We start from the raw sequence: 27,395 nt of genomic DNA, 5'->3' as shown, positions 1-27,395 counted from the left end.
CAGCGTCCATGTTACAGGTATCAGTGCGTGTACGAGAAGGCCTAGCTCAATTCTGCTTTCCCTTCCTGTGTGATCATGTGTTTTGCCTTTTGTGTGTGTTCTTACTCTTTAAATTCTCTGCTCGCTTACAGTTCACTTGGCCTCTGTCACAGGCTGCCACCAAGCCTAACTAGCAATTTTTTTCCCCTTAGCCATTAAAATATAAAGTTGTAAGGAAAATAGCCTTTTTCCACAGCACAGAATTCTGAGGTTAAAAATAAAAAAAAAGGAAGAAGTATACACAAACATTCTCCTTACTTTCCCTCTGGTTTTCTTTCTTTTCCCTCACGGACGTCTGTTTATTTTCTTTTTTTGAGAAAATTGGTTAAAAAGCGAGGTAGAGGCAGACACCTAGCATGGCGGTGAAGACTGCCCAGGACACGAGCATCCCACGTCTCTCGTCTGGGAGGGCCTGAGTGTCAGTGCCAGCTCCTCTCCTAGTTCCAGCTTCCTCCTGATGCAGACCCTGGGAGGCAGCAGATGATGGCTCAAGTAGTGAGAGACCTGGGTGGAGTTCCTGGGTCCCGGCTTCAGCCCCAGCCACTGTGGGGAGTGAAGATCTATGTGTGTGTTTCTGTCTCTCTGTCTCTCTCTGCCTTTCAAATAAATAACATAAATCTTTTTTTTTTTTTACAATTCCTACCTCACACCATACATTAAACATAATTACTATTTTTATAAGCATTCCTAGGCAGTATACTCTAACTTTGCTTGTTGTTGAGTTTTATATAAATAAATGGAATTATACCAGGTTTTTTTTTTAGGTTTAAAATGAATATTTATTTACTTTTACAATTTTAATTTATTTGAAAGAGGGCAGAAAATCTTCCATTTGCTGGTTCAGTCTCCAATTCTCCCAGTAACCAGGGTTGGTCCAAGCTGAAGCTGAGAGCTGGAAACGCCACCCGGGTCTCCCACGTGGGTGGCAGGGACCCCAGCACTTGAGCCATCACCTGCTGCCTATTGGAGCCATGTGGATGGCTGAAGCTGTGTAAATCTGATGTTGGCTAACTCAGAATATAGATTGTAGTGATAGACCTGTTACCTCCGGCTGTGAGAGAACATGTTTCCCAGTCTCTCACCCGAGTTGGGCTCTGAAAGGGACGAACTGAACAAAACGTATAAATGACGTCACACCCATGAGCTGAGGGTCCGAGATGATTGGGGCTGAAGAGGCAGATATGGTGGGAAATGTAACTTTTGAAGATGGAATCCTTAAAATAAAGAGCTCAATGACTAAAATTGCAGATTAGGTATCCCTGGGCAAAATTTGTGAACTTGAAAATGTGTCTGTGTGTCTGATGGCACTAGCCAGAGAGGAGGCATCTGTGTGTTATAATTACACAGTAATAAAAGCGGTGGGAAAGGCAGGATGAGAGGTGTGAAGATTAGGGTTAGAGCATCTCACCCGGGCTGAGCTGGAAACCCAGAAAACAGAGAGAGAAAGGAGGAGAGAGGACATGAGAGGCAGAGTGCTGTTGAGTTCCTCCTAGAGCGGAAGAGAGGCCAGGACTACAGTCAACAAACTCAACGCACTCCTACCACAGTCAGCACACATGCACACTTACACACATGTGAAATCAGACACATTCACACACGTGAAATCAACACAGACATGTGAAATCAAAACACATGCTTACACACACGTGAAATCACACACTTACACACATGTGAAATCAGTACACTTACACATGTGTGAAATCAGACACATTTACACACATGAAACCGACGCACAAAACCGACATACACATTCTCACACATGTGGAAGCAACATGCGTGAAAACACATGCTTACACACGTGAAATCAACACACATGTTTACACGTGTGAACTCACATCTCACAGACATTTGGAGAGTGAACTAGTGGATAGAAAACATTTTCTCCCTCTCTCTCCCCCACCCTCTTCCCTTCCTCCTTCTCCCCTCCCCTCCTCCCTCCCTACCTTTCTCCTCCCCTCCCCCTTTCAAGCAAATAAAAATAAACCTAAACAAAGGAGTTGAACTGATACATTTTAAAATAAGGGGTAAAAGAGCTGTAGAATAACCACTCATCGCCAGCGCCGTGGCTCAATAGGCTAATCCTCCGCCTTGCGGCACCAGCACACTGGGTTCTAGTCCCGGTCGGGGCGCCGGATTCTGTCCCGGTTGCCCCTCTTCCAGGCCAGCTCTCTGCTGTGGCCAGGGAGTGCAGTGGAGGATGGCCCAGGTGCTTGGGCCCTGCACCCCATAGGAGACCAGGAGAAGCACCTGGCTCCTGCCATCGGATCAGTGCGGTGCGCCGGCCGCAGCACGCCGGCCGCGGCGGCCATTGGAGGGTGAATCAATGGCAAAAGGAAGACCTTTCTCTCTGTCTCTCTCTCTCACTGTCCACTCTGCCTGTCAAAAAAAAAAAAAAAAAAAAGAAAACAAAAACAAAAACAAAAAAAAAACACTCATCTCCCGCAGAAGGCAGGGACAGAATAGGGAGAAGCAGGTGCCAGTAGTACAGACAGAGAATGAAGAGTCCAGTGAAGCCAGGAATCAAGAGGACTGTAGCTCAAGATCCAGTTCACAGATTTCAAGGGGAGCAACGTGAAAGCCATTAGGGCAAGTCATTTGAAAACCTCGATGAAATGTGAGAATTTCTAGAAGAAATAACTTTCAGAATTGGCGAGAAGAAGCCTGAACTCAAGATTAGATAAAGAAAGCATCAGGTTCAAATGTCTTTACTGCTGTAGTCTGCGCCTCTCTCAAGGATCCTCCTCAGAGTCTTCCAGAAAGTATGATGGTACCTCAACAAGTTCGTGGAGAACAGACAATGTTACGTTTGTTTTGGGTGAAAAAAGAATCTGGAACCCATGCACAAAGACCTCTTGCATGCATGGCTTTCAAGTTTTTGGCACCAAAGTAAACCTCTTTTAATTACGTTTTGCACAAGGCTTTTGAGGCGTCCTCCTATGGAAAGCGTGTGTCTCTCAGGCCATGAGACTTGGCCTGGCCTTGATACAAGAGCCCGACAACAGTATGAGTGAGCAGCATTCTAGGTCAGCCCGAACTCCTGCAAACACAAGTCAAGTCGCCAGCCAGGGAAAACCGGCAGAGAGGCTGTGAGTCACATACTGTAACCGGGTTGGGTATAACATTGGGAAAAATGTATACCTGCTACATATAATTATTCTCATGTAACGAAGGCAAAGTTGATCATGCGACTATTTATTTATTGGAGACATACACACAAACACACACAGAGCATGCTCCCCTCTCTAGTTCACTCCCCAGCTCTCTCGGCAGCTGGAACTGGGCCAGCCTGGGAGGCGGGAATGCCATCCAGGTCTCCCACGAGGCGGGGGCAAGGACCCAGCTACTTGAACCATTACCTGCTGTCTCCCGGGCTTTGTATTAGCAGGAAGCTGGAATTGGGAGCTGAGCCAGAAATCGAACCCGGAAATGGCTCCTTGGCCACCGGACCAAATGCCCACCCCGGCGTTTCGGGAGGATCAGGAAGGAGGACCCTAGTAAAATCTACGATAATCTGTATTCTCAACGGGAAAAGCTGAAAGCATTCCTGTGGACTCAGAAGCAGGGACTGCCATTAAGACACCCGCGTCCCACATCATAGTGACTGGGTTTGAGGCCTGCCACTGGCTCCTGCCTCTGCTAATGCAGGCCCTGAGAGGCAGCAGTGACGTCACACGTAGTTGAGGCCCTGCCACCCACGGGAGGCCTGAATTGAGTTTCCAGACCCTGAATTTGGCCCTGACTTCCCTCAGTCATTACAGGCATCTGAGGAGTGAACCAGCAGATGCGAGTGCACGCTCTCTCTCTCTCTTTTCTTTCTCAAATAAAAGTATTTTTAAAAAGATGTATTAATTTACTTGAGAGGACAGAATTACAGATAGAGAACGGGAGAGACAGAGAGAGTGATCTTCATGTACTGGTTCACCCCCCAATTGGCCTCAATGGCCAGAGCTGCACCAATCCGAAGCCAGAAGCCAGGAGCTTCCTGCAAGTCTCCCACGTGTGTGCAGGGGCCCAAGGACTTGGGCCATCTTCTGCTTCCCCAGGCCACAGCAGAGAGCTGGATTGGCAGTGGAGCAGCTGGGACACAAACTGGGATGTCGGTGCCACAGGTGGAGGCTTAGCCAACTATGCCATAGCGCCAGCCCTCCAAAAACATAATTTTTTAAAAAGTCAGCAACAAATACAAAATGCTTCCTATCAGCAGTTTTAAAAGCAAACACCTTGAAAAGGAGATTCTCAGGTTGACTGTAGGATGGGACACTGGGAGAAGTATTGGAAAGGAAGAAGGGTAGCTGTTGTCATTCACAGGATACCCATTGTCCCCACATAGCCCAGTGGGGGAGTTGGTGCTGGGTGGCCAACCATGAGGCCTAAATTTTAAAAATCTGTGGTTTCTGATTCTCAGCAACCGACAGAAAATGAAATCCAGCATTTTTTTTAAAACAGTGTTTACAGTAGTATCAAAACCCTGGAGTTATCTGGGTGTACATGCCCAGGAAAGTTGGGAGAGTACTGAGACACAGACAAGTGGAGAATGGTTCTGTCTCCTTGATCTAGAGGGAGGCTGGCTGTGCAAACCCAGGGCTCCACTTTGGAGGGCCCCAGAGCTTCAGGGTGAGTACAGGAACCCCAGACAGATGCCACCCAGAGCCTGCACCCACCCGATGGTGTCAGGTGTCAGACATCAAGGTTTGTTTTAAGACTATGAAAGTGAACGCATGGGCCAGGAGCTGGAGTGCTCTGAGCTACAGCTGCGGGTGTTGGGAACCAGACAGCACAGTCAAGAAAGAAGGATGCTGACAAAATAGTTTACCCATTTAAAAAGAGTAGGTTTTGGGATTGGCATTGTGGCATAACAGGTAAACATCTGCTGGCATCCACAGGGTCGTTGGTTCAAGCCCCCGCTGCTCCACTTCTGACCCAGCTCCCTGCTGTTGTCCTGGGAAAGCAGTGGGAGATGAGTGCTTGAGCCCCTGAACACACATGGGAGACCCAGATGCATTCCTGACTCCTGGCTTCCGCCTGGCCCAGCCCTCGCCATTGCAGTCATCTGGGGAAATGAACCAGCAGATGGAAGATCTCTCTGCCTCTGTCTCTCTCTTTCTCTCTCTGCAACTCGGTCTTTCAAATAAATAGAATAAGTCTTTTTTTTTTTTTTTTAAACGTGTAGGTTTGGATCCCTACATTACTTTATAAATGAAGTCAGTTCTAGGTGGACTGTAGGTCTAAATATGAAAGGCCAGACTTGGAAACTCTTACAAGGTGAAACGGAAAAGTATCTTTTAAAAAAAATAGTGTGAAAATTTACTCCATTAACACTTAGAACTTTATTGCCCATAAATAAGTGAAAAGATAAGTGACAGATTGAGAGAGAGAATTCTAACACTTAGAATTGACAAAGGTCTGGGCCAGTGCTGTGGTGTAGTGGGTAAAGCCGCCGCCTGCAGTGCCAGTATCTCTTATGGGCACGAGTTCGAGTCCCAGCAGCCCCACTTCTGATCCAACTCTTTGCTATGTCCTGGGAAAGCAGTGGAAGATGGCCCAAGTCCTTGGGCCCCTGCACCCATGTGAGAGACTCGGAAGAAGCTCCTGGCTTCGGATTGGCACAGTTCCAGCCATTATGGCCAATTGGGGAGTGAACCAATGGATGGAAGACCTCTCTTCCTCCCTCCCTCCCTCCCTCTCTCTCTCTGTAATTTTGCTTTTCAAATAAATAAATCTATAAAAAAATTGACAAAGGTTCAATTTCATAAAAGTATAAAGAATACCTCCGAAAGGGTAAGATAAATACTTTAAGAGAAAAACAGGGGGCCGGCGCCGCGGCTCACTAGGCTAATCCTCCGCCTAGCGGCGCCGGCACACCGGGTTCTAGTCCCAGTCGGGGCGCCGGATTCTGTCCCGGTTGCCCCTCTTCCAGGCCAGCTCTCTGCTGTGGCCAGGGAGTGCAGTGGAGGATGGCCCAGGTGCTTGGGCCCTGCACCCCATGGGAGACCAGGAAAAGCACCTGGCTCCTGGTTCCTGCCATCGGATCAGCGCGGTGCGCTGGCCGCAGCGCGCCGGCCGCGGCAGCCATTGGAGGGTGAACCAACGGCAAAGGAAGACCTTTCTCTCTGTCTCTCTCTCTCTCTCACTGTCCACTCTGCCTGTCACAAAAAAAAAAAAGAAAAAAGAAAAAAGAAAAACAGGGGACAGCACCAGAAACATGTAGGGCCCCGCGGACATAGAAAATAGCATCTCTGTTGACAAAAATTGAAGAATTCTGTTAATACCAAGTGTTGTTGAACCTGAGGATCGACTTTAAATTTTACGAGTGAGGGGCAAAGAAGTAAGTGTTTTGGAAAGCAAGTTGGTGTCCACTGATTAAGTTAAAGATGATTTCCCGAGTCCCAGTCATTGTTTTCATGGGAATACACGTTAGGAAACCGAAGCAGAAGCAGATGTGGTACTCAGTCTCGGGTACTCTGCTAAGGGATGCAGGGGTCCCAAGTGATGGCTTAAGCCGCTGCACCCACAATACCTGCCCCTCAAAATGCTTTATTTTTTTTTTAAAGATTTTATTTATTTGAGAGGTAGAGGTACAGACAGAGACAGACAGACAGAGAGAAAGGTCTTCCATCCACTGGTTGACTCCCCAAATGTCCACAGTAGCTGAAACTGGTCCAGTCCAAAGCCAGGAGCCAGGAGTTTCCTCTGGGTCTCCCACAAGGGTGCTGGGGCCCAAGCACTTGGGCCATGTTCCGCTGCTTTCCCAGGCCATAGAGAGGAACAGCTGGGACATGAACCAGTGCTCATATGGGATGCTGGTGCCACTCTGCCGGCCCCTCAAAAATGCCTTTGTACGTTCTCATTTGATGTGGTGAATGGATCATGGCTGCCCTTAAAATGTCTCAGGCCCAGGTAAGTCCAGTGCAAGCACGAGAGCCTTGTGATAGGGGAGAGAGTTGAGTGGAAGCCTAGAGATTGGCAGTGGGGTGAGCGCAGGGGTTCTTAGGATGAAAAGCTTTTGTACCCTATTTCAGTTCATTGGAATCAGGTCTCTAGGTGGGGCCCGCATCCACAAAGACGAGATGACTGGGGAGAATAAAGACAGAGGGAGGAGGCCCTGGGGAGCTCTTCTGGGGACTGCCTACCAAACTCGGGAGATCCTTGCTGCATAATGAACGTGCATCCTGCTCGCCCCTCTTCCCACACCTGTGCTTCTCTGGGCCCCAGTCCACCTGTCCACCTGTCCACCTGTCTCAGCAGGCCCCTCTTCACCTGTGAGGACAGGTGTGGGGATTCAGGAAGGCTGCTATTTTATCTTCATGTTCCCGAGAAACGGGGTCAGTGTTTGCTGGGCTTCGGCTTGAGATTTTTCTCCTCTGGTGCCGTGCGTTTTGAAAAATTGTCTACCATTTGCTCATTCCAGTGGGATTTTGAGCAGAAAATGCGGGCGATTTGTGAGCTCAGTTGGCGGCTGTGAAACACGCTCGCTGAGAAGGCTGTCCTTTCGCCCCTCGAGAGAGCAGTCCTTGCATGCTGCGACCCAAAGCTGGGTTCACGGTGGTTTTGATGTTAAGCACAGGTTTGGTTTGAACTGGCCGAGGAGGAGATTTCAGAGGAGGAGAATTTGATCGGCTCAGCCGTGGAGGGTGAATCCAGTTGCAGTGTGCATTGTGCTGTGGATTTCTGTGAGCCTGAATGATGTCAGGGGCTGGCGCTGTGGTGCAGCGGGTTTAACGCCCTGGCCTGAAGTGCTGGCATCCCACATGGGCGCCGGTTTGAGACCCGGCTGCTCCACTTCTAATCCAGCTCTCCGCTATGGCCTGGGAAAGCAGTAGAAGATGGCCCGAGGCCTTGGGCCCCTGCACTCACATGGGAAACCCCAAAGAAGCTCTTGGCTTCAGATTGGCACAGCTCTGGCCTCTGTGGCCAGTTGAGGAATGAACCAGCAGATGGAAGACCTACCTACCTCTCTCTCTCTCTCTCTCTCTCTCTCTCTCTGTCTCTCTCCCCCCGTCTCTCTCTCTCTCTCTCTCTCTCTCTATAACTCTTTCAAATAAATAAATAAATCTAAAAAAAAAAATGATGTCAGTGATTGTGTCTTACACTCCTGGGAATTTGAAAAGAATGAGGTTTTTTGTGCCTTTTGGTATGAATCATGAATCATGAGGTTGCTTTAAACCTAGTACAGTGCTGTAAGAATTTTATAATTTCATTCCTCTAAGTACATCTTAACACAAACATATAGAATTTTTCTCCAGATTTATTTATTTACTTGAGAGGCAGAGTTGCAGATAGAGAGAGGGAGAGACAGAGAGAGAGGTCTTCCATCCGCTGGTCCACTCATCAAATCGCCATAGTGACTGAACTGCTTTCCTGTGCTGTAGCAGAGAGCTGGATTGGGAGAGGAGCAGCCAAGACACAAACCAGCACCCCCTCTAAGTAAGTTTTGACAAAAACATATACAATTCTAAGGACTTTATTGAGTGACAAGGTGGGAAAATGGTATCCTTAGAAAACTGAGTTTTCACATTTCATTAGAAATAAATTGGAAAACATATTTAGCTTACACTTTGGAAGTCTGGTTAGGTTTGAAGGGGATAGGAGACATTGTTTTGAAACAAGATTAAAACAGTAAGTTTTGTTCCGTATTCCTGTATATTACTGGTTTTTGGTTTTTGCTGCCTGAGAGGTATATTTGACTATTCATGTCTGCCAAGGTTCCTTTGCAAGGGGGGACGTCATGGTCTTGGTGAAAACATGGAATTGAAGGATAAGTCTGTTCTGCTTTGAAGCAAATTTGAAATCCATGCATTGTTTATTCATGTTATGCACTTTCTGTGAACTTTTTTGAATTCCTGTCATATGCATGGGTTTCAGAACTTTCTGCACCAAACTTATCTTTTAATTCCCTTTTCCATGAACTTTTTGAAGTATCCTCATATAATAGCAGCTTTGACTTTTCTGTTTAAAAAATGAATTCACAGTGAGAAATGTTTTTCCTAGGAAGATAAACATTTTAGGTAACTCTGCCAGGAATAAGGGCGGCACGGGGGCCGTGTAGAACATACACCCTGGGAGAGGGGCGTGCTGTTTTTTGGGATGTGCTGCAATATATATTTGAATGCAATAAAATATCCCAGCTGTAATGATAGCAAGGCAAGGAAATAACACTCTATTTTATTATTCAGAGAAGAAAAAATAGGACAGCATTTTAGAACATGAAAATAATGTGCAAGAAAAATACCACGTTGAAAAGCTTGCCTAAACATGCAGTAAAGGATAGCCTGGAAAGATGATGCCAACAGCCACGGTCAATGCCAAGGGCGCGTGGTCTGGGGCAGTGAGGTCCCTGGTGCTGACCGTGACAGCCAAGGGCCAGAATGAAAGGCGTCAAGGAAGGTCTGGAAGAAACGTAAACGAGACATTAAAGGGATTGGGCAAACTGGAGTTCATGAAATGCTAAAGCCTGCTCTAAGCGTACTAGTCTTTTCTGTAAAGCTTCCTGTCACCACTTGTCAGACCTGCAGGTCACCATTCTTATAGAAAAGTGCCACCTGGCTCAGAGAGTGACACACTGTCTCTGGGCTGGGCTGGGGATTCCAGGTCAAATGCCAGAGTCTAAAGAAAACGTGCGTAAGATGAAAAGTTTCATCACCGGTGCCGGGTCGTGTGATTTCACTGTGAGCTGTGCAGCCATGAAGAAATGTCCCATTCCCTTTCATTCCCTGCGTGTACCTTGTGATATACAGCAGTGGTTCCCAGTGTGTGGGCTGTGGAACCCTGCGGGTACCTGAGACTGCTGGGGGATGATGGGGAGGGGTATACGAAGTCGAGACTATGTTCATGATACGATGACCCTGGTTTTCTCACTGGGTTAGTGTTTCTGTGTATGGTTTAAAAAAAAAAAAAAGCACTGGTGGGTAAAAGTGCCATCATGCAGATCAAGACCAGGGCACCTGCACAGCTGTCAGTGAGTCCTCAAGTTCATTGCCATGCCCTCACAGGAAATCTAGTACACGCCAGTGTTACTGATGTGCTTTTTGAAGCAGGAAAAATTATTGATTTCCTGCAATCTTAACCAGTGAGTATGTGTCTTTTTACTATTTTTAAAAAAGATTTATTTATTTATTTTATTTATTTATTTATTTATTAGAGAGGCAGAGGCAGAGAGAGAGAATGTGTGTATGTGTCGGCTGGGGGGGAGGGTTGGTCTTCCACTCACTGGTTAACTCCCCAAATGGCTGCAGCATCTGGAGTTGGGCCAATCTGAAGCCAGGAGCCAGGAGCTTCATCCAGGTCTCCCATGTGGGTGCAGGGGCCCAAGTCCTTGGACCATCTTCTACCATAACAGAGAGCTGGATCAGAAGTGGAGCAGCTGAGACTCAAACCAGCACACACGTGGGATGCTGGCACTGCAGGCGGCTTTATCCACTACGCCACAGCACTGACCCCCTCTCAGATCTTTTTAATGTAGAAAAAACGGGAAGTTTCCTGAAAGCACTTTGGTGCAAACCAGACTTGTGGTTGTCATGGGGATGAACAGCCACGGGCTTAATTTGTGATCTCCAGTGTGTGATTTGTTCATAGCACACCTAGACACACTCTTCTTAGTCAGGTTCAGTGGTATTGGAAGGCCTCCCCCCCCCCCAAACACCTGAAATGAGCCTGTTCTTGCAAAAACAATGATAAATATTGTCAAGCATAAAACGCAAGCTCTCAAGCAGATACTGGAATTTTGGGAAAGTTGTGTCTGCTTCCGTGAGGTAAGCATTTGGGAAATCTGCGTGACTCAGTAAGGCTGTACTTTCCAAATGACCCATGTGCACTAGAACCGAATCGTGCTTGGGCAGGAGAGGTTAAGAGAACGCAAGGACGACGGTTGGCTGATGTGATGGGCAGTGGAAGGCTCGCGGGTGTGACTGCGGAGTTCACACCGCACCTCTGGAGTTTGGGTGTGGTATCAGCGGAAGCCTCTAATTACCTGGAAAGTCTACTGAAATATTTCTCCTGGGCGAGGCCTGTTTCACGCACTGCATTTCACCAAAGCTGCTTGTACCAGCAGATTGAAGGCAGAAGCAAGGGGCATCCAGGTGTTCTTTTCAGCACAGAGAAGAGATGTTTGCAAATTTGTGAACCAATGTCACTTTTCCAAAATATCTGTTTTGAAAAAACATTTATTTTTTACAATGTTGTTTAGGCATACTTATGTTAAATGAACCCACATATTTAAACAAATAAATATAAATACATTTATTTAAATAAATTAATTGGAACAAATTTATTTTAAGTGAGTCAGTGTATATATATATATATATTTTTTTTTTAATTCCTGTTTTTACTTTCAGTACTGCAATACCAACACAGGTTGACTATCCCTTACCCAAAATAGTTAGGACCAGAATTGTTTTCAGATTTCAGAGTTTTTATAGATTTTGGAATATTTGAATAGATTTTACTGGTTGAGCATCCCTAATGCAAAAAATCTGAAAATATTCAATACACCAAAATCCAAGAGTGTCTGAGCACCACGTCAGTGCTCAAACAGTTTTGGATTTTGGAAGATTTAGAATCTTGGATGTCTGGGTCAGGGGTGCTCAACAACTTAGACAAAACCCAGGTAAGAACTCTTTGGGACATGCCCTGATTTTAAGAGATTGAAAGGATCTCAAGACCGATGAGTTCTCAGAACTCTTGATCTTTATACTGTTGTAGCCAATTACTGAACGAACGACTCAATTCAAGTTAAGAGGCAGTCTTACTTTTCTCCAGTTGTGGTGGCCAAAATGTGTTTCACCCCAGCTAAGTTTCCTATCTGTCTCTTTTTTATTTGACAGGTGGAGTTACAGAGAGAGAGAGAGAGAGACAGAGACAGAGACAGAGAGAAAGGTCTTCCTTCCATTGGTTCACTCCCCAAATGGCTGCTACGGCCAGCGCTGCGCCGATCCAAAGCCAGGAGCCAGGTGCTTCTCCTGGTCTCCCATGCGGGTGCAGGTGCCCAAGCACTTGGGCCATCCTCCACTGCCCTCCCAGGCCACAGCAGAGAGCTGGACTGGAAGAGGAGCAACCGGGACCAGAACCCAGCGCCCATATGGGTTGCCGGCGCTGCGGGAGGAGGATTAACCAAGGGAGCCATGGCACCGGCCTCCCATCTGTCTCTAACACAAAGTCTCTAGCTCCCAAGACCTTTCCAGCTATTAGAAGGTCAGCTTCATACTGCTGCTGTCATGTCTGACTTAGCTCTTCTCCCTCCCTGGTGCTAGCTGGTAGGGGAGGAGTTGTCAGGCCTGGCACACAGTGTGTGTGCCTTCATCTCCGCTTCCCCAACTTCCCCAGCACTCTTTGGGAAATGGACCCGGTTTAGTTCTGCAAAGAGATCCAGCTCTTCCGGGGCGCTGGGTTTGGGAGATGAAAGGGAAAGGTACATTTCTGTCCTAACAGCCGCATGGTCACTGCTTCTCCCGCTAGCACGGGCTGGCGTCCTTCGTCTGTGTGGCAGGTGCCTGCACCTTGCGTCTTGCCCAGGATGCACAGTTACAGGGCTGTTGGCTGGATGATCAGCAAGGTGGCTGGAGCCCAGCTGCCTTCAGTGGGGTCCACATGACCCCTGGGAAACCCCAGCATCCTCTGGAGGCCATGCAGTAGTCTCCCCCATCGTCCTCTGTCTTTATTCTGCTGTGTCTCTCCTCCTCCCTCCTCCCTCCTCCCTCCTCCCTCCTCCCTCCTCCTCCTCCCTCCTCCTCCCTCCTCCCTCCTCCTCCTCCCTCCTCCTCCTCCCTCCTCCTCCTCCTGCTCCTCCTCTTCCCTCCTCCTCCTCCCTCCTCCTCCTCCTCCCTCCTTCTCCTCCCCCCTCCTCCCTCCTCCCCCCTCCTCCCTCCTCCTCCTCCCTCCTCCTCCTCCCTCCTCCTCCCTCCTCCTCCCTCCTCCTCCCTCCTCCTCTTCCCTCCTCCTCCCTCCTCCTCCCTCCTCCTCCCTCCTCCTCTTCCCTCCTCCTCCTGCTCCTCCTCTTCCCTCCTCCTCCCCCCTCCTCCCTCCTCCTCCTCCTCCCTCCTCCTCTCTCCTCCCTCATCCTCCCTCCTCCTCCTTCCTCCTCCTCCCTCCTCCTCCTCCCTCCCCCTCCCTCCCTCCTCCTCCCCGCCCCCCCATAACTAGGTAGGCACAAAAGACCAGTCAGCTGGGCTGGAGAGTGTCTTTTCCATCCTTGTGTCTGCAGGCTCCTGTTCTCTGTTCTCTGTGAGAGATTCTGTCTTAGAGATTTACCCCTGTTAACTTGACTCTTCGCTGGGCTGTAGATCTTGTCTTCTGTTCTGCTGTTTTGGTAAGAGTTTTCTCTGGGCGGGGGAGAGGGGTCCCTTAAAGTTTATGGAAATCTCTATTGCACAGAAAATCTATGCATGGATAATAATGGAGATGGCTGGTGGTTAGGTTTCAGCCATTTTTTTAGGCTCCAGAGAGAGGTATATATTTCCAGTTATTGGAAGTTTCCCTTAGAATGTGGCACACTTAATTCTTTTTCCTCAAGTCTGGGCACTACTCTTAAGTTTTGGGGCAAGAAGGGAAAAAAAATCACACTCATCACCCCCTTATGCTGTGATCCCAAAGCCTTACCAGGTGTCCCAACTCATGACTCATGCACTAATGACAGATACCACTTTGGAGCACCTGTTTTATGTGAGGTATAGGGATGCAGCGGTGACATGGAGGGAGGTTGTCCCTCATCGGTAAATTTCATTACCCGTGGGAACGGGGGTAAGCCAATAAGTACAATACCGCTGTAGATACAAAGTCTGATCATGGAAATGAACTAAAAGTGTGGGGAGCTGTCAGAACTCATAACAGAAGAGCATTAGTTTTGATTGCATTGGAACATTGGGGAGTTTGAGTGACATCTCAGCTGTGACCCGAAGATGGAGTGTAGATACCCCCCCATAGCTGGGAGAGCCCAGTGAGTCTGAGGCACTGACATAGGGCTCCTGTGGCTGGGTCTTGGGGTGGAGTGGTTTGAGATAGAATCCAGCAGGTGCTGGGCCGTGCTGGGCCCCGGAGCGAGCTGAAATCGGCACAGATACCTTTAAGCTCTAGTGCAACAGCAAGCCGCAGAAGGGCTCGTGTCAGGAAGTGACAGCCGATGTACGATTGCCGGAGGGGTTTCCACCGTCAATGCAGGCGGTTGCTGTCCAGTCCCCATTTTCCATTCAGTCATGCTGGAGTGCGCGCTCCACTCCCAGCCCAGGTCCTAGCTCATCTGAAAACTATGTGAGTTTCCTCAGCAGTGTCAACACAGTTAGGGACTGTGGGCAAAGGGTCTGTAACTTGCCATCGGGAGATGAGAGCAGACCACAAGGAAAGCTGTGGGTGATGCTGTCTCTGAAACCATTCCGACGGTGGCTCTTTTTTTTTTTTTTTTTCTCTAAGATTCTTTCCGTGTAGCTGTTACACTTTTCCCTGCATGAAGATTTCATTGTTCTCTCCACTGACAGAGCCTTCTCCTTTGGGAACAGGCCAGTGAGAGCTGTGTGTTGGCTCTGGGATGGTGGCTTACCCCACTGTTAATAAACATGTGGATTGAGTTCTTCATCCCAGACCTCTGCCTGCCTGGAAATCTGATGGCGATTCTTCTTTTCTTTCGAGATTCATTTATTTATTTGAAAGGCAGAGTTACAGGGCAGGGGGGAGAGATCTTCCATCCAGTGGTTCACTACCCAGATGGCTGCAATGGCCAGAGATGGACCAATCTAAAGCCAGGAGCCAGGAGCTTCCTACAGGTCTCCCATGTGGGTGCAGGGGCCCAAGCACTTGGGTCATCTTTCACTGCTTTCCCAGGTGCATTAGCAGGGAGCTGGATTGGAACTGGAGCAGCCAGGACTTGAACCAGCAGCCACAGGGGATGCCGACACTGCAGGCAGCAGCTGTACCTGCTACGCCACAGCACTCGCCCCTCACTGATTTTTCTCTGCTTCCTCTTGCATACTCGCCCTCAGTTGCCACTTACTGTGGTCATGATCTCTCTTCTGCCTCTGTCCAGGCATACTTCGTTCAGGCCCCGTCTCCTTTTACAGAGGGGTGGTTTAGCATACTCAGGGATGCATTTTCTCTGTGCAACAGCCAAGGCCACCAGTTCTGCTTTGACTTCTGTCTTTTGCTCATGCTGTATGTGTCGTGCACCATGATGTCATCAATGGAGACGGTTCTTTCTTTCTTCTAGAACTATCAGCGGAAGGTAGAGGGCAGGCAGGACCATTTCCTGGGTAGCTGCTGCTTTCAGGGAGAGAGCCTGAGGGTCTTTCAATGGAGACTTGAATTCTGACAGTTAACTCCTGTAGGAGGCGCTGTTCTCCTGTCCTAAGTATGCACAGCCCAAGGCTTAGTGAATGAAGTGCATCCTGCGTTGTGGAGCAGCAAGTAAGGGGCAGAGCTGGGCCACGCCCTCTGATGCCTTTGACTTTGAGGCGCTCAGTCCATGACACTGATACCCTTTTCACACTGTGCAAATCGTATCAACTCCACAAGTTTATTTTTCTTTGTCCTTGTCCGTTTCTCCCCGTGTGGCTAGCAGTAAAATCCCTAAAACGTCGGGGGCCTGTGTGCGTTCCTGGGGACTAGCGAGGGAAACAAGAGCTGGGGAGGGGACCTCCTGCTGCACGGAGTGAGCCCGGGAGGACTCAGCAGTCACAGGCGCCCAGCAGTCACGCGTCCTGTTGGAATTTCTTACCCCGAAGCAGTCTCCCCCTAACTGGCTTCCTGTTTCCAGTCCCCATCTGCACACGGACGTGGAGCAAAGCACATCCCTCGACCGTGTCTCTCCTCTTCTCCCATGGCTTGTTATTTTTTTAATGGATAAAGTCCAAGCCTTTCAGCAGGAATCAACCATCTGTGTTCTGGATTATTTTCCTAGAAGAATACATGTAAACACTTTTGTGTATGGGGGCCCGCCGAGAGATACCCCTGAATTCTCCTGGCCCCATGGGGGTCCTGGATACCTGACTCCCCACTTTTTAAGGCTGTTCATTTTTGTCCCTAAACAGTTTTTATTTTAAAGCCATAATTGTAATAAGTGTCAGTTAAAATGTAAACTGTGAACATGTGTGTGATACAATCAATGGCTATGAACACGTGTGATATAATTACGGCTGTGAACATGAGTGTGCCGTAACTGAAGGCCGTGAGCATGTGTGTGATGTAATTGATGGCTATTTGTGGGTATATTAAAACCTGTCCAGATTCCTTGACCTGATTGTTAATACCATCCCCTACCATCATAAAAAACTGAACGGTTTCCAGCTCTTCAGTGATCATTGAAATATGGGTGGGGCTGGTGTTGTGGCATAGTGATTTAAGCCTCCGCCTGCAGTGCCGGCATCCCATATGGGTGCTGGTTTGAGTCCAGGCTGCTCCACTTCCGATCCAGCTCCCTGCTAATGGCCTGGGGAAAGCAGCAGAGAATGGCCTAAGTGCTAGGGCCTCCGTACCAATGTGGGAGACCTGGATGGAGCTCCTGCCTCCCGACTTGAGCCTGGCCCAACCCCAGCTGTTGCAGCCATTTGGGGAATGAACCAGCAAATAGAAGATCTCTCTCTCTCTCTCTCTCTCTCTTGCTCTATCTCTCCCTCTCTCTGCCTTTCAAATAAAAAATAAAAAAAATTTTTTTTAAAAAGGAAACATGGGTATTTGGAGTGGCAGATCTGGTCATTGTCAGGCAACGAAATTTGTGTAATGGGAAAAATGGGGTTAATAGATGAGCTTAGTTTGGTGCAAAAAGTGTTGGAAGTGAATGCATAGCTTTTTTTTTTTTTTTCAGGGAAAGAGTTTATTGGTGGGGAAACCTGACAGACCAGAGGGAAGGGGCGAAGAAGGAAAAGAAGGAGAGCGTAAGAGAGGTCGAGAGAGAGAGAGAGAGATCAGGAGGCAGAGAGAGAGGGTGAGACAGGGAGAGCCAGCCATGTATTCAGGAACAAGGTCCTGTTACACCTTTCCCTGGGGGCGGGGCAGGGGGTAGGGTGAGCAGGGAGGCAGGAGCAGCACATCCCATTAGGATGGGGGTGGAGCTGACATCGGTGGTTGGGCTGTGGGGTCACCTGGCTTCCAGAGCCCAGGATGGTGTCCAGGGTATAGATCGCACCGCAGATAGGACTGCACCATTTTACTAGCATTCCCCTCTTTTGTTTTTTATAAACAAGAGTTGTATGGGATTACATCAGCCCCAAAGTCTAGGAGGGGTAAAGGGATGATGATCAGTCTTTAGAGCTACTTCCTGCTGACTTGGGGCAACAGGTACTCTCTGCTGGCATGGGGTGATGTCTCAAGCCATTGTCTCCTGGGTGGGAAGCCGAGTATATCCCTGTAGCAGCATTTGGTTGACTGCCTGCTTGGTGAAGGCCTTGGTTCGTTCCATCATCACTTCCTATAAACACTTAAACAGACACGGTAGTATAAAAGACAGGGTAAGAATAGCAACCAGTCATCCTAAGAGTGGCATTATTAACCAAATAATGAGAGGATTTCATGGAAGAGTGGAAATGGGGGGTGGCTCTCTGGACCCTTGTGCAGACTGTTTGATGGACATGGTTTGAAGCTAATCCCAACCAAAACTGGGAGAAAGGCCACTCATCTTTTGTGGGTAGAGGGGTTTGTCTGTAGAGAAATTCTGAACAATCATACAACATTGAGTGGGGGAGAGGACCATCAATACACACAGGTCAGGAGTAGAGCCACTGATCTAAGAGTAGAGGCTATGATTATAAAGTAAAGAGGCCCAAGTGGGCTAGACAGGGTCTAGAACAAAGGACAGAGTCATTATTAGAGGACCTAAGAAAGGTGCTGTCTAAGCCATGACTAAGTTCTCCAACTGAGAGGCAAATAGAAACAGAAGGGGCCTGATAATCATCTGGTGGGCTTTAAGGCCTTGGCAGTTATGAGGCCCAGACCTATCTATCTCTTCCCATGGGGTACATCCTAAGAGAGGTGTGAACCTCCTTGGGGAAGGCACCCTGTTGACCTCCATTACCTAGCTGGCCTGGGAGGAGAGCTGGCCAGGTCAAGGCAGGTGGCATCTTCTGCCTGCAGTACACACATAGCTTTTTGTAATAAAACGCTCCCTGTGATCTTTCTGCTGCTCCCTCGCATGCACAGATACTGGGTTGCTTCACAGTGGGACGGATGACGTCCTTCTGTGTAACTCCAGTTCACTTTTGTTGTTGTAAGAAATGTTGAACGCCCCGGCCCCGCCGTTCTCCGGGATTCTGTTCTGAGAACTCAGGGAACCCGATCTGTGGAGAATGTTCCGAGAAGTGATGTCAAATGGAATCACGACGTTTTTCAGCCGAAATGGGAAAGGCGGGTGGCTTGCTGCTTTTCAGTAGTCTGACGGACGTCTGAGTTATTTTTAGTGCTTCTGTTTTGCAAGACTTTATAGCCATGCCCCTCGGGAGAATTACTCCTCTCTGTAGGGATTTGCCCAGCTGTGTGCTTTTTAGCTGTCCTTATGAGCACAGTTGCGCTCACCAGTTCGGCATAACACAGGGTATCTAAGCACAAAAACCTTGTAAGCATCTCTGTTTTGACTTGAGAAATTAACTCCCAATTAGGCAAACTATTATTTTCAACAACAACAACAACAACAAATGCACTGAAATTCAATAAAACATCTACCAAATGAATCGCAGATGTGAAAGGTCTTGCTCCTAAGGGCACCCCTACAAATGCACCTGCAATTTTCCCCCTGAAAATAAAAAGAGATGTTTCCCCCCTTTCACAATAATATTGCTGGAGAGAACTGGCTGCTGGCCTCGTTAGAAGTCAGAATTTACTTACATTAATTAATCAGTTTGGGGCTAGCTTTATGGCACAGCAGGTAAAGCTGCCGCCTGCAATGCCGGCATCCCATAGGAGTGCTGGTTTGAGACCCAGATGCTCCGTTTCTGATCCAGCTCCCTGCTAATGCACCTGGGAAAGCAGCAGAAGATGGCTCAAATGCTTGGGCCCTTGGTGTGCACACAAGAGACCGGAAGGAGTTTCTGACTCCCGGCTTAAGCCTGGCCCAGCCTCAGCCATTGCAGCCTGTTGGGGAGTGGAATCTTCCAGCAGTTGGAAGATCTCTCTCTCTGTCTTTCCTTTCCCCTCCCCTTCTTTGTCACTCTGCCTTTCAAATAAAGTAAACAATAAAGAAAATAATAATCAACTCAGCCTTCCTGCCCGAAGCATCTAGAAATGCTGGGAAGAAACTGCAGACATTCTTTTTAAAAAAAAAAAAAAAAAAGATTTTATTTATTTATTTGAGAGAGGGACACACACACAGAGAGATCTTCCATCTACTTGTTCACTCCCTAAATGGCCTCAACGGCTGGAGCTGGGCTGATCCAAAACCTGGAGCCAGGAGCTTCTTCTGAGTCTCCCACTTGGACCATCTACCACTGCTTTCCCAGGCCTTAGCACAGATCTGGATCGGAAGTAAAGCAGCCGGAACGCGAACCAGTGCCCGTATGAGATTGCCCGCGCTGCAGGCGGAGGCTTATCCTACTGTGCCACAGCGCCAGCCCCAAGAGCTCTCTCATCTTTGAGCCACAGGAGTAAAAATGATATTCATTAAAAAGAAACCAAAAGTCTGTGGATAGGTTCCTACGAGTGTAGACACAGTTTAGGAGACAACAGCGAGCCGGCGTCGCGGCTCACTAGGCTAATCCTCTGCCTTGTGGCGCCGGCACACCGGGTTCTAGTCCCGATCGGGGCACCAGATTCTGTCCCGGTTGCCCCTCTTCCAGGCCAGCTCTCTGCTGTGGCCAGGGAGTGCAGTGGAGGATGGCCCAGGTGCTTGGGCCCTGAACCCCATGGGAGACCAGGAGAAGCACCTGGCTCCTGCCATCGGATTAGCGCGGTGCACCGGCCGCGGCGGCCGTTGGAGGGTGAACCAGTGGCAAAGGAAGACCTTTCTCTCTGTCTCTCTCTCACTGTCCACTCTGCCTGTCAAAAAAAAAAAAAAAACAAACAAACAAACAAAAAAAAGAAAACAAAAAAAAACAGTGATGTGGAAGATAAACAAGAACAATTCCCAGACTTGAGAAAGATGGGTTGAGATACAACAACTTGGTTTTCCAATTTGGGTTGCTGGTAAGGTGATTCTAAAACTAATTGAGAAGCTTTGCTTTACGAGCTATCAAGAATGTAGGTTAAACTATACTAATGGCTTTGGCTCAGGTAGAGACAAATCAGTGGTCACAGCAGGTACCGATACAGACAGTGCTATGGGAGAGTTTGGTAAATAGCATCAGTCAGTGATGAGCAGATTCAATAGTGCCATCTTTTTTTTTTTTTTTAAGCTTTATTTATTTATTTGAAAGTCAGAGGCAGAGAGAGAGAGAAAGAGAAAGGCTTCCATCCTCTGGTTCACTCCCCAAATGGCCACAGTGATGGGAGCTGTGCCGATCCAAAGCAGGAGCCAGGAGCTTCTTTCAGGTCTGCCACGTGGGTGCAGGGGCCCATGGACTTGGGCTACCTTCTGCTGCTTTCCCAGGCCACAGCAGAGAGCTGGATAGGAAGTGGAGCAGCCGGGACTTGAACCTGTGCGCATATGGGATGCTGGCACAGCAGGCGGCGGCTATATCCTCTTGAAAAAGATAAAATTCCTCATGGGTGTGAGTTAAGATGAGCAAAGAGGCCCGCGTTGTGGTGCAGCAGATTAGGCTGTTGGCTGTGATGCTGGCGTCTCCTATGAGTGTCAGTTCAAGTCCCGGCTCCTCCACTTCCAGTCCCACCCCCTGCTAATGTGCCTAGGAAAGCAGCAGAGGATGGCCCCAGTACTTGGGCCCCTGCACCCATGTGGGAGACACGGATGGAGTTTTGGACTCCTAGCTTCAGCCTGGCCCAGACCTGGCCATTGTGGCCATTTAGGGAGTGAACCAGAAGACCGAATCTCTCTCTCTCCTTTCTGTCTCACTTTATCTCTCTCCCTCTCTCTCTTTAACTCTGCCTTCAAATAAATAAATCTTTTTTTTTTTTTTAAAGAAGAATTGAGCAAAATGTTAATACTTTTTCAGGATCACTGGACAATCTGTTTCTTACATTAAGATAAGAAATACTTTGTTAAGATATAAAATGTATAACTGTAAAGAAAAAGCTATGTTTCTTTGTCTATATTAAAATACCAACTGTGTTTGCCAGTGTATTATATCAGGTAGAATAAAAATTGACAAATCGTCCCTAAAATATAATGGGTTAAGTACTATCCCTCTTGGTAATCACTTGCCGCTCTGGGGGGCTTTCCTGCCCAAGGCCATGGTCATTTGGATATTAGTAATGTTCTCAGGGCACACACAATTATTGCTTAAAAATTAACCTGCTGTAGATTTACTGAATTTCAAGTCCCACCTACGGTTGCCTTGGCAGGGCCAGACCAAATGATTTCTCAGGCTTTGTTGAGCCCCAGGTCTGAACGTTCCTCCTCTTGATTTAGGGGACATGCCAGGTTGGTGCCCCCACTCCCCTTCACATGGCGTCTTGGAGACTCAGGTTCTTTCTAGCTGGTGGCTCTGCCGTGTCGGAGGCCCTTGTCATGGGCCTGGCGCAGTTTTATTAGTAGGCATCTGGGAAGGGAACTAGTGGATGGAAGATATCTCTCTGGCTCTCCTTCTCTCTCAGTCACTCTGCCTTTCAAATAAATAAATAGAAAAGAATAAATTTTTAAAAAGCAGAAGAATGACTCAAGGTAAAAATAGAAAAGTGAAACATTAGAAAACAGTGGTAAGACTGGTAAGTCTCCAAGGTGATTCAGAAGAAACCAGATTTAACTGATGAAGAAGGAAAACCAAGAAAGCACGTACACACACCAAATAAAAAATGGTCGTGGAGAAAAAATTAGTTAAAAATTTTCAAAAAATTTGAGGACTAAGCTGCTTAAATAGATTTAGAAAAAAAAATTTAAAGATTTATTTATTTATTTGAAAATCAGAGTTACACAGAGAGGGAAGGAGAGACAGAGAGAAAGAGGTCTTCCATCCACTGTTGCACTCCACGGTTGGCCACAATGGCTAGAGTTGCGCCAATCCAAACCCAGGAGTCAGGAGCTTTTTCCAGGTCTCCCATGTTGGTGAGGGGCCCAAGAACTTGGGCCATCTTCTATTGCTTTCCCTGGCCATAGCAGAGAGCTGGATTGGAAGTGGAGCAGCTGGGACTTGAACCAGCACCCATATGGGATGCTGGCACTGCAGGCGGTAGCTTTACTCATTATACCACAGCATCAGCCCCGAAAAAAAATTTTTTTAAACAACCAGATAAAAATAATTTTCTAGGAAAATACCGCTTTGTGCAGCTGAGCCTAAAGAGACCGTCAACTCTCAGTGGAGAAATTCCCATAAAACAAGCCAGAGGAAATTAAGTTGGAGATAAAGCTGTTCCCCCAAATATGTCAGACGCGGTTGTTTTTGCCAGGGAGCGCGCTCAGGTCTTCAGAAAAGACCGCGTTCTGGTGATGTCGACCCGTTCTCAAGAGGGTCTTGTAAAAAGACAGCGGGCGTGCAGAGTTTCCAAAGTAGCAAAATGAACATGGCATTGGTACCCAAACCCCGTGAGGACGGGGCCAGAAAACCAGCGTCAGCCTCTGTTGGGGATACTGATGCAGAGCTTCTGCATACCCCACTAGCCAGTGGAGTGCCGCAGCAGGTCCCAGCGGCAGGGTAGGAGCTGCAAAGACAGTGCGTGACGCTGAACGCTCATTCTGTTACAAAACCCTTGATGCGTGGAGACTGCGTGGGTTCTGACCTCCCGGGATGACCCAGGTCTTTGGCAGCCACACTGCTTCCCGTTCAAGGCAGGAAGAAAAGGAAGGTGTGTGCTCTCCTGTTGCTTTCCTGGAGGTATTGAACAAGGAGGTTAGCCAGATGACACTGGTGGTGTGAAATTGGAATGCAGGCTACGGTTAGCACTGTCGCCTCTGCCTCCTCTTTATTGCTGCTTTTCTCTCCTGACCTCTATTTGGGTTTTTTTTCCCCCTTTTGGAAAAAAGAGCACTATATTTTTAAAAGAGGAGCCAACTATTACTTTTTAATTCCTAAACAACATAATGTACAATTTCCAGCTCTTTCTGGCTATAATTGTGCCCCCCAAGTAGTTCTTCTTTTCAAAGGTTTATTTGTTTATTTGAAAGGCAGAGTTAAAGACAGGGCTGGGCCAGGCTGAAGCCAGGAGCCAGGAGCTTCATCTGGGTCTCCTGTGTGGGTGCAGGGACCCAAGCTTTGAGCCATCTTCCACTGCTTTCCCAGGTGCATTAGCAGGGAGCTGGATCAGAAGTGGAGCAGCTGGGACTTGAACCAGCACTCATATGGGATTCTGGCATCACAGGTGGCAGCTTAAGCCACTGCCAGCCCCCTGAGTATTTTCTTGTTTATTACTCAGCATCTCACCGTCAGGTTTTAAGTGAAGAAGGTAGGTGGTTGGTGTGTGTACGTCTAGTTCTAGACTGGGTTCTGATATTAACATACTAGAAATTCACATGACTGAGCACTGTACCTCCAGTGCTTTTTTTGTACTTAGAAGCCAGGAGATGTATTCTGGCTTTGTTTTATGTCATCATTCAGACAGCCGTGGTGGAGTCTTGCAGTCCCATACCTCTGCACACCATCAAGAGCTTTGAAACAAATTAGTGCCTTGGGACTTGTTAAGCTTAAAGGTTCGTCCTCCGGTGATTGAAGCTCCATTTTAACAGAGTTCTACTTTCTTTGTATGTGTCACTCACTTTCGATTATTGGCACCAGAGTCCCTCCGTAAAATCAAACTTCTACTTTCAGGCGGTAACGGTAGCTCTCTTTTGAGAATCAGTCGTATGGAAACATGACTTCAATTTTAACTTTTTCTGATTACACAAATAATTTTAGAAAACAAGCCCATATGAATATTTAGTAGCACGTAATATACCTGGAGTTGGAACTGCCCTTTGCTTCATGGTGTACTTTAAATATGTCAGCATGTCATCATTAGCAGGCGCTTACTCGGGAGTGACCGTATGTCTCTCCGTCGTATGAAATTAATTTAGCCAGGGTCTCTTCTCGGCAAACATCTGCAGCCTTGGCTCTGTTTTTCTTCCAGCCCTCTCTCTCCTTCCTCCTTGGGTTACTCATGGGAGAAAAATGAAGTAGGCTGTTATGTCGTGGTTGAACCTGCAACGGGAAATGTTTAGTTAAAGCAAATGAGATTTTCAAGGTTTGGCTGTACCTTATGTTTAATCGTCGTTGCTAGTTTGCTTATTGATATTTCAGCCACATCTTTGGTTCTCTGTCTACTGCCTTCACAAATGTTCCCACTCAGGGAAATGTGCCAAACTGCCTCGCGGTGGATTTTTCTGGAATGGGTAACTTACAGAATTTAATATAAAACGATGTCCTATTTTATCATGGGGAAGCTACTAGCCACATGTGGACATCAAGTTTAACTTACCTTAGGTTAAGTGAAATAAACTCAGTTCCTCAAGTGTGCTATCCACAAGTGTCTGTGCGCGATGCTCACACGTGGCTAGCAGCTCCCTTACTGGATGGCAGCTGTAGAACACAGTGGGTGGACTTTATAGAACATTCTGTCGGCCAGCCTTGGAGTCAAGTCCATCCTGTGTTGATACAGGCAAGTCTAGGACCACTGGGAGGTGTCAGAAGGAAGAGCTACTTGGATGTGTGGAAAGACACCATCAGGTTCCTCTGGGGGTGGAAGACAGTGGCTCCCGTCTGTCCTGTGTCTGGGTTCACACCCTCCATGCCCCTGACACAGGTCGTATCTGTCCATGAGACGGTGAGTGAAGCCAGGAAGGAACACATTTTAGACTCCTTAAAGACTGTAGGACTGGTTTTACTGACAACCAGTATATAAGTCATAGAGACACATGGCGTGCTTTGCTAAGTATGGGCCTCTGTATTTATTATGGCAAGGAAGCACACACTTGGGCCAAGTTATTGTAATCAAGTCAGATGAGGTTAGGAGAGGGTAGGCTCAGTGTTCTGGGATGGTGCCTCTTGAGATGACCTGACTCTTGATGGTTATTTAAACAAACAAAAAGAATTTAGCTCTTAGGATGGTTGGTTTTTAGGTTCTGCTTCCTTGGTGTCTCAAATCAAATCTGGACTTTTTTATTGCTTGTATTTTTTTTTTTTTTTGAAGTTGTTTACCTTGATGCGATAAGGGTTTGCAGATTCCAAGATACGAAGTAGAAAACCTTGGCCAAATTATTATGGTAATGTCATAAGTGTCAAAATCCTCTCCCTGGTGCCAGACGTTAAGTTCCCTGGTTGCCAAGAAGGTAATGGAATCCTCTCTCAGCAATCACATCTGGCTAATCAGAATAAAATCTATCTTGCAGACTTTTACAAGGGAGTTTGGTTGGCTCTGAGTGTAATTAGGAGTATATACTTGGTACCTGTTAAAAACAGGCAATTGTGAGGTGCAACTGGTTTGCACGTCTACTGGGGAGTAGTTTTCTTCAGCTCTGAAGACGCTAGAGTGAGTGTAAAATGGTAAGGACACCCACGCAAGAGCTGCGATGGGTGAATCTGGGAGACTGACAGATCCACATTTGCCACAGCATCTCCCATTTCTTAATGCTGTACTGCTGCCTAACTGCATTAAAACAGATTCTTGTTTTTCTGTTTCTTTTTTCATGGTGATGACGAGTGAACGACCAGAATGCTTTTTTAAAAATTTATTAATGTCATTGTTTTATAAATGATATTATTTAAGCTAAATAGCTGTAAGACTCCTTCGGCTCTTTTCTAAATTTGAATTTGGGGGAAAATGGGCAATTGGAAGCAAACGCTGAAGAAATGAGGGGAGCAGTGAGCTTGATCGGGTGCTGTGGACTTGGCGCCCACGTGTGCACAGCGCCAGTGTCGCCCTCGTCCATGCCAACCTGTCAGAATGTGGCTGCCAGTTTATGCTGCACCGTACTCGTAATTTATGTCCCTAGCAGGAATGTAAGCTACAGCTGATGCTTGAGGCACTGAGGCAGTGGATCTTAGAAATTCTACGTGTTAGAAAATGGACGTCTGCCGGCGCCGCCGTAGCTCAATAGGCTAATCCTCTGCCTGCGGCGCCGGCACCCCGGGTTCTAGTCCCGGTCAGGGCACCGGATTCTTTCCCAGTTGCCCCTCTTCCAGGCCAGCTCTCTGCTGTGGCCCGGGAGTGCAGTGGAGGATGGCCCAAGTGCTTGGGCCCTGCACCCGCATGGGAGACCAGGAGAAGCACCTGGCTCCTGGCTTCGGATCAGCTCCTGGCTTCGGATCAGCGGAAAAGGAAGACCTTTCTCTCTGTCTCTCTCTCTCCCTGTCCACTCAGCCTGTCAAAAAGAAAAAAAGAAAGAAAAGAAAAGAAAACAGAAGTGTTTATCCAGGGGAACATCAAAGGCTTTGTTTTTATGTGAATTCCATTTGATGACCCCATGTTGGATACACTGGACCAGAGTGACAGATGAATTCCACGGGCACATATGTGCGTGCGCACACACACACACACACACACACACCTGTGTCATCTATAGGTTTACAGAATTGCATTGCTTTCATTGAGAATGTTCTAGGGATTGGGCTGCATGTGCAATCTTTAAAATATTTCAATACCTGAGATGGTTTGCCAGCAGGCAAACTGACACTCATTTGATTTTCTTCCAGATTCACGAGAAACTCCACTACTACGAGAAGCAGAGTCCCGTGCCCATTCTCCACGGCGCGGCAGCCTTGGCCGGTGACGTAAGTGTCCGAGACGCGTCTGCCCCAGACCTGGCCCAGGCAGAACCCGTCGCAGTGCCGACAGATGCAGGCAGTCCTAGGACTGCAAACCAGGAGAAGCTGCGAGAGTTTCCAGAAGTCCTGTCATCACTCAGCACATGCTGATATTATGTTGATTTTCATTGACTTTCCTGTTCTGAAGATTCTGCTTGTGGGCAGTGCTCTTGTCCCACCGTTGTAACTGCGTTACAGCAAGTGTAGGCTCCACACCCTGTGGCTGCGCAGGAGCTGTCAGCTCCCAGTATACTGAGAATACCATAGACAGGCGGAATGCTTTGGAGAAATACACAAATGAGATCGCTGTGTTGCTGCCAGGACTGAAAACAGACAGATGCTGGTATAGGAACGAGACATACCAAACACATAAAAAAAAAAAAAAAAAAAAAAGACAGGATTATTTTTTAAATGGATTATAAAACACAGTAATGATTTATGGATATTAGACCTTTCCAAATTACCTTCATAACCAAAAAATAAATTTTAGAAGCAGTTGGCATTGATGGAGTAGTTAATTTCCTGTAGCTATAATTTTATTTTGAGCCCAGAGGAGGGGCACTCACTTGCTGATTCTTGCTGTTAACTCTGGGACGCGGATGAATTGAGAGCACACCTGGGTAAACTAAA

At 47.5% G+C, this 27,395-nt stretch overlaps 1 protein-coding gene across 5 annotated transcripts in view; it reads left to right on the top strand.

Annotated features, from left to right (window-relative positions):
• MPP7 (MAGUK p55 scaffold protein 7) overlaps nt 1-27,395 on the top strand; it is a 239,591-nt gene that overhangs the window by 122,262 nt on the left and 89,934 nt on the right. For all 5 annotated transcript variants that reach the window (XM_051821591.3, XM_008268037.5, XM_089311856.1 and 2 more), the window contains exon 4: nt 26,655-26,732. In XM_051821591.3, coding sequence (XP_051677551.1) covers nt 26,655-26,732 — 78 coding nt within the window. The remainder of the gene's footprint in view (nt 1-26,654; nt 26,733-27,395) is intronic.

The sequence above is a fragment of the Oryctolagus cuniculus genome, chromosome 13 (genome assembly GCF_051225735.1).
Source record: "Oryctolagus cuniculus isolate XC-2025 breed Fujian yellow rabbit chromosome 13, ASM5122573v1, whole genome shotgun sequence".
Classification (NCBI taxonomy): Eukaryota; Metazoa; Chordata; class Mammalia; order Lagomorpha; family Leporidae; genus Oryctolagus; species Oryctolagus cuniculus.
Note: the sequence above shows the minus strand (reverse complement) of the source record. Positions and strands in the feature narration are given on the sequence as shown.